Here is a 16805-nt window from a genome sequence, read left to right as displayed (position 1 = left end):
CCCTAACACCACAACAACACCATCCATTTCGCCCCTTACATCAAAACAATGCCATTCAGCCCCAAAAACTGTCTCACATGCATCAATATTTCACATGAAATCCCAGGCAGGCACACATCATAATAACCCTACAGTGTTCATGAACTGAACTATACTTACAGTTGAGTCAACACAGCCGGTGTGATCTATAAGTCATGAGCCCAGAGCCCAGGGGAGTGGAAGGTCATTAAGAGGAGGGTTTTGCCTTCAACCAAGACCGTTAACACCATATCCATTCTGTTCACTACAGGAGGCGTTAATGGCTCTCGAGGCAGAATGGGGACCGCTGGCGAGCCACTAAGCTGGTCAGAAACACATTGAGCCTGTGGTTTGGATATTAAACTTATGACCTAGGGCGTCATATCCCCAAGGTTCCACTGCGGGGCTCTGAGGTAAAGCTACACGACAGCTTGCTGAGGGCAGCATGTTTTGAATAATGAACCTGTTTTGTTTTTTTTTTTGTTTTTTTTAACGATTGCAGTGCAGGATGCTGTAACAGTGCTCAGGACAGGGCCGAGGTTGATTCGACGCAGATTTCAGGCCTTGGTGCCCAGGGGGCTTCTTTGGTGCACTACGAGGTGGAGCTGCATGGCTGCACCAGCTGTTGAACATTTCTGAACTGATTGATCTAAAATTCATTGCACTCATAAAACCAGTTTAAGATGTTCATACTGGATGTGTTGCACCATAAAAGTCACAGGTTCTGGTGAGATGTGGGGTTTAAGCTCCACTTGACGCAGCACTGCCATCCAGTGGAAGTCCAAGGCTTCATGTGCACCCAAATAGACTTTAAAACACACTGGACAATGGTTCCTGTTGGTTTTAGTGCTGAAATGATTTGTCAGTTGATAGAGTATTTGATCAAAAGTGGTGGAAAGTAACTAAGTACATTTACTCAGGTACAATTTTGAGAATGAACCAAAACAGTACAGCTGCTGGTTGAACAGCTGAAACCTGCTATAAAGCTCCATAGAGCCAAAAGCAGCTGCAGATTCTTGTATTAATTATCTATAAACTCATCACCGCAAGTGACCCACTTTTTCTGTCAAATATTTGCATCATGGACAATATAGGATCCAGCATGTTTGAAGCCTGGCTCATATTATAAGTCAGGATCTTTTTATCCTCTTCCTCCTATCACTTTTAACTTAATGGGAGTAGAATACTTCTTCAAGTGGAATAAGGTTATTAAAAATAATCTTATTCCACACTGTCTGCAGTGTCATATATATTCTATATCAGCTTGCTCCAACTCCTCATTGAGGCGAAATTATTTTTTTTACTAAGTGAATTATTTAAACCCAAGAGTCAAGTGTGTTTTATTGCTGCATCATTTATTTTAATGGAAATATTCTAGATGTCTTGTGAATTACTTTATGCACATCCCATAAAGATCCAGCCTGACATCTCTGTTATCTTTAAAAACTTGAATTAACTGCAATTTAAAGTAAAGTTCTGGTTCGAGCAGAGTTCGGCTGCACGGCGCGAGTTTGTAATGACTCACAGTGGTGAGTCAGTGAGTGTTAGCATTGTTGAGATAAGTGATTTCAGGCATTTGACTGCAATTTTTAGACAAACAGAAATGATGGAGCTGTTTTTTACATAGCTAACTTGAACTCCCCACACAGCTGGTTTCCTTGTTAACCATCCTCCTGCTGATATAAGCATATCTATATTCCAAGCAGACCAACAAGTGCACTTGAGCGTCTAACTCCAGTGAGCACGCTCTGAACTTAGATATGAGGTCGGCTTGAGTGTATTTATTACCGTGGCGTAGAGGAGCCTTGTAGCTGTGTGTTGAAGACTGTAATCACTTTGCCTTGACTTGCAGAATCTTCTGAAAACCATTAACGCAGAGTTTGATAAAGTCCTCGAGTTCCCTCCCCATCCGGCCGCACACACTCCGTGTTAGCAGATTAACTACCCGCCGATTAATTAACACAATTACCTCTGTGTGTGCCAATCGGTTATCAACCTTTGTCAGGCCTTAAACTGTAAATTAATTAATACCCCCCCCCCCCCCCCCCCCCCCCTTGTCATTTCTTAATTACCTTAGTTCCAACAGGAATTCTGGGAAATGCCTGTGTCAGCTGCTCTGTTTTGTGCTCACGCTCATGACTTTGCTATGAGCTCATTGGTTCGTTAGACAGGACATGAAAACACGCTGCTCTCATGCTGGTGAGAGGCTGAGGAGGGGATGGCGTGATGTAAAAAGCGGCTCCTCAGATGAAGGCTCGACTTGAAGCAGCGCCCTTTAATCTTGTTGCTGTTGCCGCTGAAGGTGACACTCAGCTTTTGTTTTGAGAGCTCAGTGTTTCTGCAAATAACTGTCAGTTTATTGCAGACTTCTGTGAACTCTGATCCCTGCGCATGTTTGTGTGTTTAAAAGAAAGAAACTGAAATTATACAAGACACGTGAGGATCTGGGAAGGATTACAGAGACAGCAGCATTTCAAATGTGCACTTTATTATTCGGCATCTTTGAGTTCAGGGTGTCGGGGACGGACTGGATCAAGAGTTTCACCGGACAATCACTGTCAATGAAAACATAAAGCACAAATTCATAAACAGCACAGAACAGTATCACAGAATTGTGCTGCACATGCACACAATATTTGTTATATTTAAATAAAACATTACAAAAACATCCCACAAATTTGTGCACCTTAAAATGAACAATAATTTAATGTTTAATCGGTCGACTGCTGTTTCAGGTGCAGTTTTTGTAGCTTGTTTTTCTCTGGGTAAGGTAGAGAATATCACCTTTAGCATTTTTTTTATTCAAATGAGTAATACAACACAAAAAAAAACACCTTACTCAGGTTTGGTATTTTCATTCTCTATTCAGAAAGTGGGAAAATAACTAAATAAAAACACAAGACATAAGCTGTGATTGGATTCAATTTCTGTGGTGAAAACAGAAAACAGCAGGTTTATAGGCTGCAGTCAAACCTGTAGTTCATTTTCTTTGATCAGTTCCACAATAAAATATCATTCTCTGCTTTGTTGTTGTCCTATTTGTGGGTTTGGCTCAGCCTCATAACAAATTAGTGCTTGGAAACAAACGTCTCAAGGTTACTCAGTCATTAGACAGTGCTTTATAATAGTCTGTCATCTCTGAGGTTAGAGATTGAATCCCCAAACAAATGTGATTTCAGGCTCAGTAACTGTGATCAAACATTGCACATAATGTCCATAAGGAACAGACAGTCCAGTCATACCAAGGCAGCCCGGTCAATGTTACAGAATTTATTCTGAAATCTTACTACTGTCACGCATGAGTTAATCATATCTCCTAAGCCTGATATTCAGGGCATGTTTTCACGTTCTAATCACCAGGATGTCATGTTAATCTGCCTCCATGTTTCCTGCCTGTGTTTCTAATACTGATTTCTGAAAGACGCCTGAACAGCTGGTGCTTAAGTTCCTCAAGTAGCCAGGCCTCCATCTTTATCGTCTGGGAACATCTGGAGAAAATCTCATGTCATCATGAATAACTCTCGAGATGATGAGAAATCCTAAGACACAGCCATTCGATTTGCTGCAAGTTTGAAAACACTACGGTTATGTTTTAGTTTATATGATGGCTTCATGTTCAAATTCAGTTTTTTCTAAGCAGCTTTTGATCATGAATTTCTCCAGATCTCATTGAGATTACCTGTAACTAGTGGTGGAAAGTTACTTAAGTACAGTTTTTAGATACTTTGAGTATTTTGTTTTATGCTGCACTCAAAGACTCTTTTTCAAAATAAAGCCATCCAGAGTCCATGTAGACCCTCTGCACCTCTGGGCTCTGGTTTTCATTATTTAACCCTCCATATTACCTGCTGAGACTTGGCACAGCAATGGAAGCGCACATCATTGAGGGTGGAATCGTCCAGGCCGTACTGGTAGTCCTCCATCTTGGTCTCGATGCCACAGATTCCTCCATCATGACAGTCCTCGCTCCAGCCGCCGTACTCTCCCCAGGACATGCCAGGCCCCTCCAGCGTGGGGTTACTGCTGCAGCGGAACTTGATGTTGTTGACGGCTGTGTCGTCGCCAAACAGACCCTGGTGGGGCTCCACGTTAATCTGGAAAGAGGTGAGTACACCACTGGGGCAGTACTGAGGCTGGGACCAGTCGCCGAAACTGACAGACAGGAGAGCAGGAAACACAGGAGAGTGAAGGGAGGGAAAAAAGATCAGGGAAAGATCCAAGGTTTGGGATGGAAACACTGGAGGGAAGTCAAGACATTTCAACATCTGAACACCTAATTTGCAATCCTGGCAGAAACAGTGTTTTCATTTCCCCTCTGAACAAGATGGGAAACTGCCAACCTCCAAATTCCTGCTGCTTTCAAAGTGCATTCTCTTTTTTATCTAATTCTTATTTAACCTTTATAATACAGCCAGGTAAGTCCCACTGAGGTCGAGGATCCTTTACAAGATTAATCTGCCCACAACAACAAACAGCTGAACATTTAAAGACACCAGCAAAAACATTTGTAAGCAGCAGACATTCTCAGGGTGAGGGTGAAAAAAAAAATGTTTCTACTGATATGTTCATTACCATCCAATATTAGATTTCCTGCTGCTAAATACCAGCTCCCTCCAAAACAATGGTTGCATTTAGGAAGAAACAAACCACATGCAGATGTGACAGGGCAGTTTGCCTAATGTTCACTTACTGCTACAACTGAACGGAAGAAAAAAAAAAAAAAAGGGCATTTAAATCTGGATGATATTAGATTTTATATGTTTCAAAATAGTTTCCCCCTATTAAAAGGCTATATCATCATCGTCTTGATTCGGTGGGTACAGCTTTCCAATAAGGCACCCTTTATAAGGCATTTACAAGTTGTAATAATAGTGGCTTTATTAATGGTTAAAAAGTAATTTGCTAAAGATAGATCACATATGAGGCATTGAAAAGTTTTGGGTTGCCAGGTTGTGAAAACTTTTCAGAAAGAGTAATCGACCCCCCCCCCTTCTTAAAAAAAAATAAAAATAAAAAATAAATAAAAAATAAAGATGATAAAATGTGTTTATCATCATTATAAAAACGGCTGGACCAAAATCCATTTATTTACAACTTATTAATATTTAGAACTGTTGACTTGATTAAAACATATTTTTTCCCAAAAACAATAAATACCTGCCAATTTGATTTATTAATGGCTAATAACTAATCTGTAAAGCATTAATAAATTATTTTATGAAGCACATACAAAGCTATTATTCCATCATATAAGCCTTTTGTAAAGGGGCTCTTATTAGAGCGTGGTACTGTTGCCTGCCACCTACTAGCCGGTGTGGGACTCAATAGAGTAGAGGAAGCTTCGGCTCTCGTCCTTGGCACAGATGAGGCGGATCCCGTTCAGGGCAGTGTCATCTGCCCCGTACTGGTTGCTCTCCACCTGAGGAAACAGAAAATAGTTCCCACACATAGTAACGGCTTTGCTCAAACCAGCTTTTTATCTCACTCCTGGTAAAGAAGCAGGCAAAGTTAGTGTGAACGAGGGTGTGAACAGATTGTTTAGAGGGTTTGTTGCAGTCTGTGCAGAGAAGTGTGGGTTTGTATCTGAAACAACTAGAGCTATTTATCTATTCAGTGCACATCTGCTACTGAGAATTGTGATGTTGTTCTGCATGTAGGTAAACACATCGAAAGGATTCTGACTCAAATAGTCAGGAACATCAGAATATATCTGCATTAAACAAAATACAAGATGCAGAACTGAGCAACTGGAGCTTGTTGTAATCTGATATGTGTCATCTGTAGGACACTTTAAAATGATAGCTTCACACTTTCATGCCCATATTTATATTCAAACTGTTCCTGGTCACAGCTGTGAAGGCTGTGTCTCCAATATAACATGGGACATAAAATCCATAGTCTTTAATCCATGCAGAAATGCATCTTGGACTTCAGCTGTCTGAGATAACCAACTCAAGTGTTTTTTTCTTTTTCCAAGTGGGTTTTTATTCATAGGCAGCTTCAAACTTTTGAACAAATTCCCTCTTTTTGTTTCCCTGGACAGTTTTTTTCCCTGCTGAGCTGGAGAACAGTGAAGCAAAGGAGATATTTTTAAATCTAAAGATTGCAGACTGTATAAAAGATAACCACTTGATTTGACTGACAGACAACTGAGGCCCTTTTAGCTTTGGCTGAACTTGTGCACAGAATGACAAGTGTGAATTTTGTCCAGCATGTCTTACAATGGAAACAACAACACCATCCAAAATCTGTTTTAATGTAGCCTTCATGTAGGCATGTGTCATGAACCTGGGCCTTCAAGCTTCTCCACAGGGCATTCATTTAATGACCTCTCAACTAAAAAGGTCTATCTTGGAGAAGGGAAAGCGACATTCACACAGTGCTGATGTATTTCTGTTAAACCTCCAGCTAACAGTTCTCATCCTCTACTTCATGAGAACAACACTCATGTGGCTGGAATTTATACAAACCAGCACAGGTGCTTCGAATCAGCGCAATCAACCTGAGGCCAACTGAAGCATCGCCCGTCACTTGTCTACACTACCAGGAAAACAGACACACGCCAGAAAGAAACATGACAAAGGTCAAAGTCGTTATGTGAAAAATAAATGTACCAAAAACGTACAAAAACATGAAAATATTACCCACATAAATCTCCTTATGGACACAGGGAATTCACATGTGATGGACCTTCAGGTGGCCTCAGGTTGATTGACCTGATTTGTAACACCTGTCCTGCAGCTTTCAGCTTTTCAGCCAGAAATAAAATTTGACTCATAAGACAGTTAGGAAAGAGATTTTTTTTTCAGTAAGTTTATGTTAAACGGAATATTTGTAATATGTGAGAGAGTGAGTGTCTTTACCCTGACACTGAAGCCAACAGCAAAGAACTGGTCGGGACACATCTCTGGCCAGGTCCAGTTTCCAAACTGCTCTCCATTGTTCACAGTCAGCACAGATTTGTACTGTCTGCTGTTAAAGGCCACACCAGCTCGCTGCAGGAAGGTTTTCTTCTCGCATAACCCACCAGACAACACAGCCAGCACGGCCACAGCGGTGAACAGACTCGCCATCTTGGCAGCAGTGAGCCAGGGTTTCAGAAACCAAAGCTCTTATAGTTTCCCTGTCAATTCCAAAATAGACCGCTCGTATCAGCGTGAATCATTTACAGGGTTACAGAGCAGCGTGGGAAATGAACAGCTGGTGGAAAGAGAGAAGTTACAGTAAAGTTCTGTAACACCGGGTCTCTGCTATGCTGCTCAATTCATCCATCTGTCACATCACAACAATGAATATAGCATTTCTACATCACCAGAGGGCAGAGAATCCATGGGCCACTTTACAGATGTGATCCACAGACACAGCTGGCAGCAGCAGAACCTTTACAGTTATGAAGTCTTATAATCAGTGATGCAGGGGTTGCTTTTGTCCAATAATAATAATAATACACAAATTAAAAAGTGCTGGGCCAGTAAAGGGATTAGGAGGAATATTGGAAACAGATCATTTGTTTTGCATGGATATGCTCAGACCACATATGACTGTTGTTCGATAAAAACTGAAAATGTCACTTTTTATTGAATTGAGGAGAAACAGGCTCATCCTCAGATAAGGTTGTCAGTGATTCATATATTCATCCTCACAAATCAACATTCATATTTTTAATCATTAACATGAAACAAATATGTTTTACATTATCTTGTTATATAGCGGTTGTAGGTTGACAAAACACTTATAGACTGGATGAATTTTTGTGGAGGTTTTACCTGTGAGAACACTAAGGAAATGTCCACAGTGTTGTCCCTGAGAATTTGGGGATCTGACACATTCTACAGTTACACACAAACTTCAACTCTGATGCTGCCATCTAATTTTTGGGCGACTTGGGGGCAGTGGAAACAATCCTAGGGGTGTTGTTAGTTAGCAAACAGATGCCTATTGACAATCCAGCAGTTATACAGCAACATTATTGTTCATTTGGAGTTGTGTCTCAGAACATCTGGTGAATTTAAGTCCAAAATTCAGAGGAAATTATGAGGCTTTTCAGCTGCAAATGCTTCACTTTCTTCAATCGCTAGTCGCTAACTGTGTCTTTCTGCTGTTTGGTGCTGGGCAGGTAGTGTACAGTGGACTTTTTTAGCTTTTTTGGTGACAATAGCTGCGTACTGCATCCAAAAACAATGCAATGAGAGTAAACCAAAACAGCAAAGACGTGCTGCTGTAAGATCTCCACACAGCTGAGGGGAACAGCAGAGTTGGGTGATGATTCTCTGTGGGTTCATCAGTGCAGCGTGATCCACTGTAAATATAAAAATATTGATTATAGCTGCTGTACATCATAATTTTATGGAAAAAGAAGATGGATTGAAAGTATAGAGAAATCTAAAACAAATCTAAAAACAGCATTTAGATCGTCATAATGAAAGGACATTTTAAGAATATACAGTGGCTTTAGAGTTTAAAGTATTCAGACTCTTTCACTTTTTGTATTTTTATTGTCTTGTTGTTTTATTGTCTTAAATTTTAAATGGATCAAATTTACATTTTTGCCCATCAAACTACACTCAAAATCCACAATGACAATGTTCTTTGAAATTTTTGCAAATTCATTGAAAATTAAAAATTGAAATCTCTTATTTACAAAAGTATTCAGACCCTTAATTCAGTACTTCGGCAGCATTTACAGCCTGGAGTCACGCTGGGTAAGTCTCTGCAGGCTTTGGACACCACGGTTTGAGCATTATCTCATTCCTCCAGGCAGATCCTCTCAGGCTCTGTCAGATTGGACAGAAAATGCCATCCTCTGGTTTCTCCACAGATGTTCTATGGGGTTTATAAGTCTAGGTTTCGTCTGGGCCATTCAAGGACAGTCAGGGACTTGTCCTGAAGTCACCCCAGTGTTTTCTTGGCTGAATGCTTCAGGTCACTGCACTGTGGAGCAGGTTTACAGCGAGAACCTCTCTATATTTGGCAGCATGCATCCTTCCCTCAACTCTGACTTCTCACCCTGCCCCTGCCACTGAGAAACCCCTCCCATAGCGTGATGCTGCCGCCACCACGCGTCACCATGGGGATGGTATTAGCCAGATGATAAGCAGTACGTGGCTTTCACCACACATATTGTTTGGAGTCCTGCCCAGAGGAGTTCAGTCCTTTTCCTCATGCTTTCAAAGTCCTTTAAATGCTTTGTAGCAAAGAGTGGCTTCCGTCGAGCTACAAAAGCCTGATTCTGGTGCCAAACATTTATGCTCCTATTTTGAAGGATACCGTGTTGGTTGAGTCCTTGGTTGATAAAAATGATAAAAGAAGAGTTCTGCAATGACAGGAGGCCAGTTCCATAGCAAAACAACAGCATGTCGCCTTCCCACGATGCCGTTTATCTCCTCCCACTGCAGGTCAGGCGAAGCGGATTGAAGGACAGAAGGACTTTTTTCTTTTTTGTGCATTAAAGGGTTTTTGAAGATGGAGAATTCACCTTTTAAGATTTGATGGCTTTTATTTCATTATGTATTATTCATTATATCATCACAACCGTCCTCTGTCAAAAAACTTGGACCAAAAACAAATCTACAATTGCGACAATTGCGAGATGATTGTCCTTGTGCCTACTGGGCTGAAGTCAAACAAGAAACGTGAAAAAGAAAGTGTCATTTAAACCTGACGAGCTGTTCCATCTCTTCACCGCCATCTCTTCTCCCATGAAACAATGAACACGGCATCAAAGAAGGGGAAAGGTTTCATAATATCAACACTGATGTCCATGCATCTCTGTTTCCACCAGTGGTAAAACTGCTCCACCGGCAGCTGCAGTGATGCTAATAAAGAAGAGGATGATCCCCACTGTCATCTTCACATGTTTAGCACCCAGAGCAGATGATGAAATATAGACAGTGTAATCTTAGATCCTATAAAAGATACTTAATGATCCAATTCCTGTCTAGGCGAGGTGACATGAAGATGTTAGCAACATCTAAAAGTGACAAGACTTTTAGAAACAGCTAAAATCCTTATTCCCATCTATAGACACACCATTCTCTATAAAAATCAATGATTCTGTAACGCGTAGATGAATAGAATTACTTTATCTAAAGTATAGAATAAGAAGAAGAAGCAGAATCTGTTCCTTTGCATAGTGACACTGAACATACTAACTTTTTAATTATTTTTCAAGGACAGGCATCTTCAGATTTTCTCTCTCACATTCTGCTGGTGAATTTCAGCCCTTAATTTGCTGATTTTATCATTTCTGTAACTCTGCTTTCTCATACTGCCAATCCTCCTCTCATTCACAAATCTCATGTCTCAACACAGGTGAAAAAAACCAACCCATCGTTCAATACCACTGTGTGACGATTCTGGAAGTAGATGTTTGGACTGAAAAGCAGGACTTAGAGACAGAGCAGGCGAGGGTACACTGAGCTTCAGTCTTGTTGTAAAGGTTGGCAAGAGGCAGTCAATCAGCAAAGGCAAACAAATTCAGAAAAGGACCAGGAAGAATAGGCAGGTATGCAAACAAGAAGAGCAGCTGGAACTCCGTGGCTACAGAAGAACAACAGACAAACTGGCAGGGAGGAGGTGCTGGACGGCTTGTATCAGGACTAATGAGGGAATGGGAAGCAGGTGAGCAGCTGGGTGTGGAGGTCAGGCGATGAACAAACATAGGAATACACTGGACAATTACATAAAAATACAGTTGACATTAGTTTCCATTGCTCAGGGGTAGATCCTGGGGGAAGTGAAATCTGTTTCCCTGCCTATATGTGTTCGCCCCTATCCTCAACTTGAATCTGATCTAACCAGTCTTGTCTCATGATGGTTTGTGGTTTGGGGTTAAGGTTTATCCTAACCCTACCCAGTTCTACCTACCTACTCCCAAACATTGGAATCTAATGTTTGCAATAAAAATGCAGCTGCCTGGGGGAAGCAACAAGGCTGAGGGAAGATTGACTGACTTCATGTTTTTTACACCTCCACACCTCCCCATCGCAACCATTACGCTGCTTTGAGGTCATATTCTGTTCAACTTAATATGACATATATCCAACCTGGAGCTCAGTAGCTTAATGCCAGCTAATGTCAACAGTTCAACTGGATTAAACCCTAGTTTAATGGCAATGTTGTAATTATTGTCAGAGTCTAGTATTTCTAACCCCCAAACGACAACCTTTTTAATCATAAAATCTTCTTGAGTTGTCAGATGATGTGAATGTTTGCTAGTTGTTAACATGGGAACATTTCCCATCTTTACCATCCATCCCATATGAGCTGAATACTGCGTTATGTTCAGGTTGTTCCAGCAAATCTAACCAGTGAGGTTCCATCTTCCTCACCATCAAAGTCTATGCAGAGTCTACACAGGGGATGCTGTCATATCTCATATAATCATGTGCCTGCATTTTATGAAGCTACAGGGGGCTAATTGCCAAAACTCAATAAAATTATGTAAATATTGTTATTGATTTATCCTTACTGAATTGCAGCTGAAGCATGGTGAATAAAAAAAAGATGTTTTTTTTCCGTCTGAGTGTGTTTTCTCCTCAGGACAAATGCTTTCCCCAGTCCACCTCCAGGCTCTTTTTCAGGCTGCTGTGGTCCATCCTACAGTTCACACTCTCCCCTCTCTTAGGTGTCAGCTCCAGGTGAGAGTGAAGCTGGAAGCTCCAGTCCTCTTTGGCCATAAATATCTGCAGACAACACATCAGTGATGACCTCCACCCTGTCTCTCAGCCAGTTCATCCTCACTTCTTGGGGGAAACAATCCAACAATACTGCACTCAAGCATGGACCGTTCCCCGCAGTTAGCCGACTTGGTCTGATGGATCCTGACAATTGGAGGCACTGGTGTAGAGACATGATTACAGCAAAATTGAGCTAAATGACCTGCTGGAGCCTGCTTCATGGCACAGTGCGGAAGAGAGAGGCATGGGCTAAACACTTTTCTTCAGGCCATTTAATTAAATCCTTTCCTTTTTCCAATGAAGCAAATTGAGCCAATGAAGTGGCACTGTAAGGCATGTAATAACCTGCCTTCAAAATCTTCATCTTTTCAAGAGAAGAAATTACAGAAACTTGCCTTTTCTATCCAGCGTGCTGCTTCTGAATAGTCCTGCATTGTATCTGCAAAGAGTTTCTACCTGAGCTTTTCTTAATGCCATTTTCCAAGTGTGGTTGTTAAAGTGGCCTCAATATTCCCCAAAGCCGACATACTATCCAACCCGAGAGTCATATATGTTGTTAAGCTTCTGGTTGAATATGTTTTCAACAAAAAAGACCACTTCTGTGATGTTGTCGCCATACTCACAGTCATATATCATCTGATCTATATAGCCACCCATGAAAGTAAGAAAATTGGTTAAAACAGAAAAATATGACAATGAAATCAATTGTTTTTATTGCACATTTGCTGGATAAAAGCAGACTTTTGTTCTATTTCAAAGAGGAAGTATTTGGCAAACAAATTAAACACTGGTTCCCAACCTACACTTTTAACACAATCTCTGTAACTAACTAATGAGACATGTCACATTCAGAGCAAAGGCAATATTACAGACTTCTGTTGTAATTACTGGGGGGACAGATATTGCTTAGTGCTTGGTGTGACTGTCAGAGACGTTGTTTCAATTCAAATGAGCTTTGAGGACATAGCTTGCTAAGCTAATATCCTGTTAGATGTAAATACAAAACCTTAAAAGGGCAAAAAAAAACTCTCCAGACTGGACTACAACAGTCTATGAGTAAAAATACTCTTTTATACCCAAAAACCAAGCCATACCATTTGCACATGATCTGACAGATCCCCCTACTTTCGCACATCAGTAATCACTGATGTTGCTGATGAGCAGCAGGTGTAAAGCACCACTTACAATATTTAAATGTAATTAGCATAACTACAGAACAATACAATTTATCACAGAAAACACCAACATAAATTATCGCCGATATTCTACATGCTATAAGAAACATTAAGAAAAAGGACATTTGCTGGTTTTACCTTTTCTGGATTTTTTTTTTTTAAATTAAACATTTCTTCACCAAGCACCCCTGTCCTAGAAGAATCCATTTACTGCTATGCTTGGCACATGTTCCAATCATTAAAGACTATTTCTATTTTTGTATTTTTTATTGTTCATAACTGATGCATTGGTACTTCAGGCAGCAGGTACTATAACGGACAATTAGGCCATAGAAGCTCCACAGATGAGTCAAATCAAGTTACTCAATGTTAATACAGACATGGAAATCATTATTTTCATGACTGTTAAAGTGAGACCATAAGCAATAATGTTTACTGTTTACTGCCACTATTGTTAAAAATGAGAATAACAAGTAAAATAAGTCAACAGCTTGTAATGCTAAAATTAGCTATGTAGCAATAACAAAACATATAAAAAAGCTCCTTTAAAGACAACATAGGGAAACTTAGAGAGGCACAATTAGGCAGAATTAGTTATATCACATATCACAAACACAACAAAATTATATTGTGTAATGAGAAGTCTCTAAATATGATGATGACATAATGAGGACATGGTATGAATCTAAATCTCAGAATATCTGCCAATGAGTTTTACAGAAGGTGCTTTGTATTGTGTCTGCTGTTTTATCAACCTTGTACAACCCACCAAACTATTATAAATAATATAATAGTAGCCTATACAGAAATGAACACATGAAAAAACTGACCTGTTGGTGTCGTGCAGAGTTAAACAGCGGGGATTGGAAGATTGTACAGAAAAGAAAGTCCCATCATCTTTTAAACTCTGAAAACTACGACATAAAGTTTGTCACTTGCTGCATGCAAGAGATTACAGATTCACTCATGCTCCTAAAACCTATCAAGCTCAAAAACGAAAATCACTAATTCATCATTCAGTATTTGGTCTCTACTTTCAGTCTAGTTGCAGTGTTAAACCTACCTGCTGAGTCCAAGGTATGAATTATTTCTACACTGCTGAATATACTGTTATTACAGTGTCAAAGCTGCAGTATTTTCAGTGTTTGAAGTGCATCCCTCAGAAGCTCAACACACTTCCATATTAAAATGTGACAGTTATCTCATCCATCACTGTGAAAATAATTAGATTCAAGCCTGAGACAAATAAATCCAGCAGACAGCAGAGGCTGTTTGGAGCACTGGCATTTCGTGCCAGTATTAAAACACAAGCAAGCAGACATGACAAACATTGTTTACGGATCGTTCATGTCAGGCAGTGACTGCAGGAGCAGTGATTTGCCCAAAAGCTAAGTCGGTGCAGTGATAATTGATGTTGACTTTGTGAACATGCCAGTGATCAGCACAGGCTGCTGTGATGAAAGGGTTAATAAACACACAAGCAAGAATGTAATGGATTTGTTCTCTTTTATTTTGATGTCTTCTTTGACATCAAACAGGAACAGACATTTTCAACTTCCCTCCATGTCCTTTATGTGAACATGACAAACACAGTGAGCTACAAACCCATTACTGTGCTTCAGTGTTGCCAAAATGGTTAAAGCCTCAGCACTTGATTTGAGTAGAAAATATATTTTTCTGATGTAGAATTAAAGGTTTGTTAATCTGAATGTGTAATTTGTTAATATCTCGAGTCTGCTGCAGATATTTATTCAAACAAATTTAGAAAGAGTATCTGGAGCCTAAACTAAAGGTCCCTTTATTTCTTAAAGCAATAGTTCAGAATTCTGGGAAATGCTCTGGCAGATAGTTAGATGCAAGGATTGATGCCACTCTCATATCTGTCCATCTGTCGCTGAAGCTCACTAATTAGCACGTTAAAGCTCATTTCTTTGATCCAAATAAAAACTACAGTGTAAAATTGCTGTTTTACCATGGCCTGCCTGCCAGACAATTTCTTTCTAATTAGTGGGCTGTCTTATTCGTGGGTGTGTTGGACAGAGCCTGGCTAGCTGTTTCCTCCAGTTTCCAGTCTTTGTGCTAAGCTAAGCTAACTGAAAACTGGCAACTTCCTCAGGTTAAACAAGTATGATGTGAAATAGAATAAAATAAGATAATCTAATGTTATTAGAGCCAATACTGAGTATCTGCTGATGAATTATGACCTGTAAAGTGCAACATCTTCACTCTTTAGTTCCGCTGTTTCACCCTAAAAACATCCACTGACCAGCTCATAGCTGGGACTCATATTATGACTGACCTACCCCAGAACCTGGTGAGGCGCCTGCAGGCTCATGTGGCCCACGCTGCAGGAGTAGATGTCGTTCTCCAATTATTATTATCCACCAGCTCCCCATTTCTGGTCCAGGGGATGTCGACTGCAGGCGGATGGAAGTTACTGACAAAGCCGATAAGGGTGTTGGGGACCCCAAGCTCCATGTCCTGCTTTGAGTAGATCGGGGAGGGAGGACTTACTGTGGACAAATAGGTGGATGGTAGTTTTAATACATGGTCAAAATGTGTGGACAGTTATTGAACAAGGCTTTGCACACAATTGTTCCATTTTATCAAAAAGAATCACATAGTGCACAGTGGCACAAACTGTTGCCACAAAGTTGGAAGCACAATATTGTCCTATATAACACTGTATGTTTGTGCATTTAGATTCTACCTTAATTGGAGCCTCAGACAAAAGTAAGTGAACGGGACTGTCCACATACTTTTGGCCACACAGTGTACTGTGCAGTACTGGTTCAGTTATTTTAATGTGTCTTTAATTTTGTTGAAAAATATGTTAAACATGGAATTAATCTATTCTTGATAATGAGTCAAATTCCAAATTATGGGCTGCGGCTTGAATCATCTCAAAACAGCAAAATACACAAAAACATTTTCGATGTTTAACATTGTTAAAACAAAAGACACAAAGATAATTGTAGTGTAATTCAAAGCTAAACCAGAGGAAGACTGCCACAGACACACATAACTTAAATATCATGAAACGCCTGCTAATGAATGCAAACTCCCCAGTGAAGCGCTACACAATAAACAGTGACAGACACCTTAACCTGCACTGACAATACAAGCGTGATTATACACACAGAGAGGTTCATTGCAGCTCACGGGGATTTTCCCTGCTGGTCCCTTTTCTTCTCTTAAGAATACTCACCAGAACAATCTTCTCATTAACTTGTTTTTAATAATGCCGCTGACGTTGCTCCCATTACACTATAGTAGTTTTGATTGACTTGTGTTCTTGGGAGTAGACTATAATCTAGTCTGGGTTTTGGAAAGATGGAGTCAGCAGTGATATTCTTGGTTGTTCACCAATGTTCATTTAACAGCTTTTATGTTAAACAGGGATCTTCTGACTATTCCTAGACCCTGTTTCAAGACTAAAAGCAATAGTGGAAAGTATGTACTGGGTAGTTCCATTTTCTGTTACTGTCCAGTAAATCTTTTACTTCTTACTCCTCTACAGTTATTTGACGACTGTAGTTACTAGTTATTTTACATTATTAAACATATATACCTGTTAGTTATTAGAGGATAAACCAGTGTTTCTCAGAAAAGCAGAGGTGGGACCCCTTGTTGGCAGTCACACCAACAAGAGATTTCCCCTCTAAATTATTCATATGGTTTCATTTAAATCACTGTTTGAGGGCAAGAAGGGTCAAATTATCCAGTATTTTCTTAAACTAAAGCAAATATTAGACCAAGTCCAAATTATGAATATAAATCTGTGCAGCAGAAATTTCCCATTAATCATCTCACAACCCCTCAGATTCATCTTAATCTATCTTATGAAGAGGGCTGAACAACTGTGCTGTATGTGAAATAGTGAAAACTAGCTCCACCTTGAGAGTCTGCAACATAAAAATGCTGCTTGTTTCAT

The 16805-nt window shown here is 40.1% G+C and overlaps 1 protein-coding gene and 1 pseudogene across 1 annotated transcript; both read right to left on the bottom strand.

Annotated features, from left to right (window-relative positions):
- Window positions 1–2485: 2485 nt before the first annotated feature.
- On the bottom strand, window positions 2486–7122 carry LOC139613178 (vitelline membrane outer layer protein 1 homolog). Its single transcript, XM_071469591.1, has 4 exons — window positions 6882–7122; window positions 5325–5437; window positions 3864–4170; window positions 2486–2573 (listed from the first exon to the last, which is right to left on the bottom strand). The coding sequence occupies exons 1-4, from the start codon at window positions 7089–7091 to the stop codon at window positions 2571–2573; spliced, it is 633 nt and encodes a 210-aa protein (XP_071325692.1). The 5' UTR covers window positions 7092–7122; the 3' UTR covers window positions 2486–2570.
- A 2574-nt stretch (window positions 7123–9696) lies between these two features.
- On the bottom strand, window positions 9697–12634 carry LOC139612888 (HLA class II histocompatibility antigen, DR beta 5 chain-like; annotated as a pseudogene).
- Window positions 12635–16805: the final 4171 nt, after the last annotated feature.

The sequence above is a fragment of the Trachinotus anak genome, unplaced genomic scaffold, assembly GCF_046630095.1.
Source record: "Trachinotus anak isolate AG129_WGS33_773 ecotype Australia unplaced genomic scaffold, CSIRO_AGI_Tana_v1 ptg000032l, whole genome shotgun sequence".
In the NCBI taxonomy this organism is placed as follows: Eukaryota; Metazoa; Chordata; class Actinopteri; order Carangiformes; family Carangidae; genus Trachinotus; species Trachinotus anak.
The sequence above is the reverse complement of the archived record's forward strand: the minus strand, read 5'-3'. Positions and strand labels throughout refer to the sequence as shown.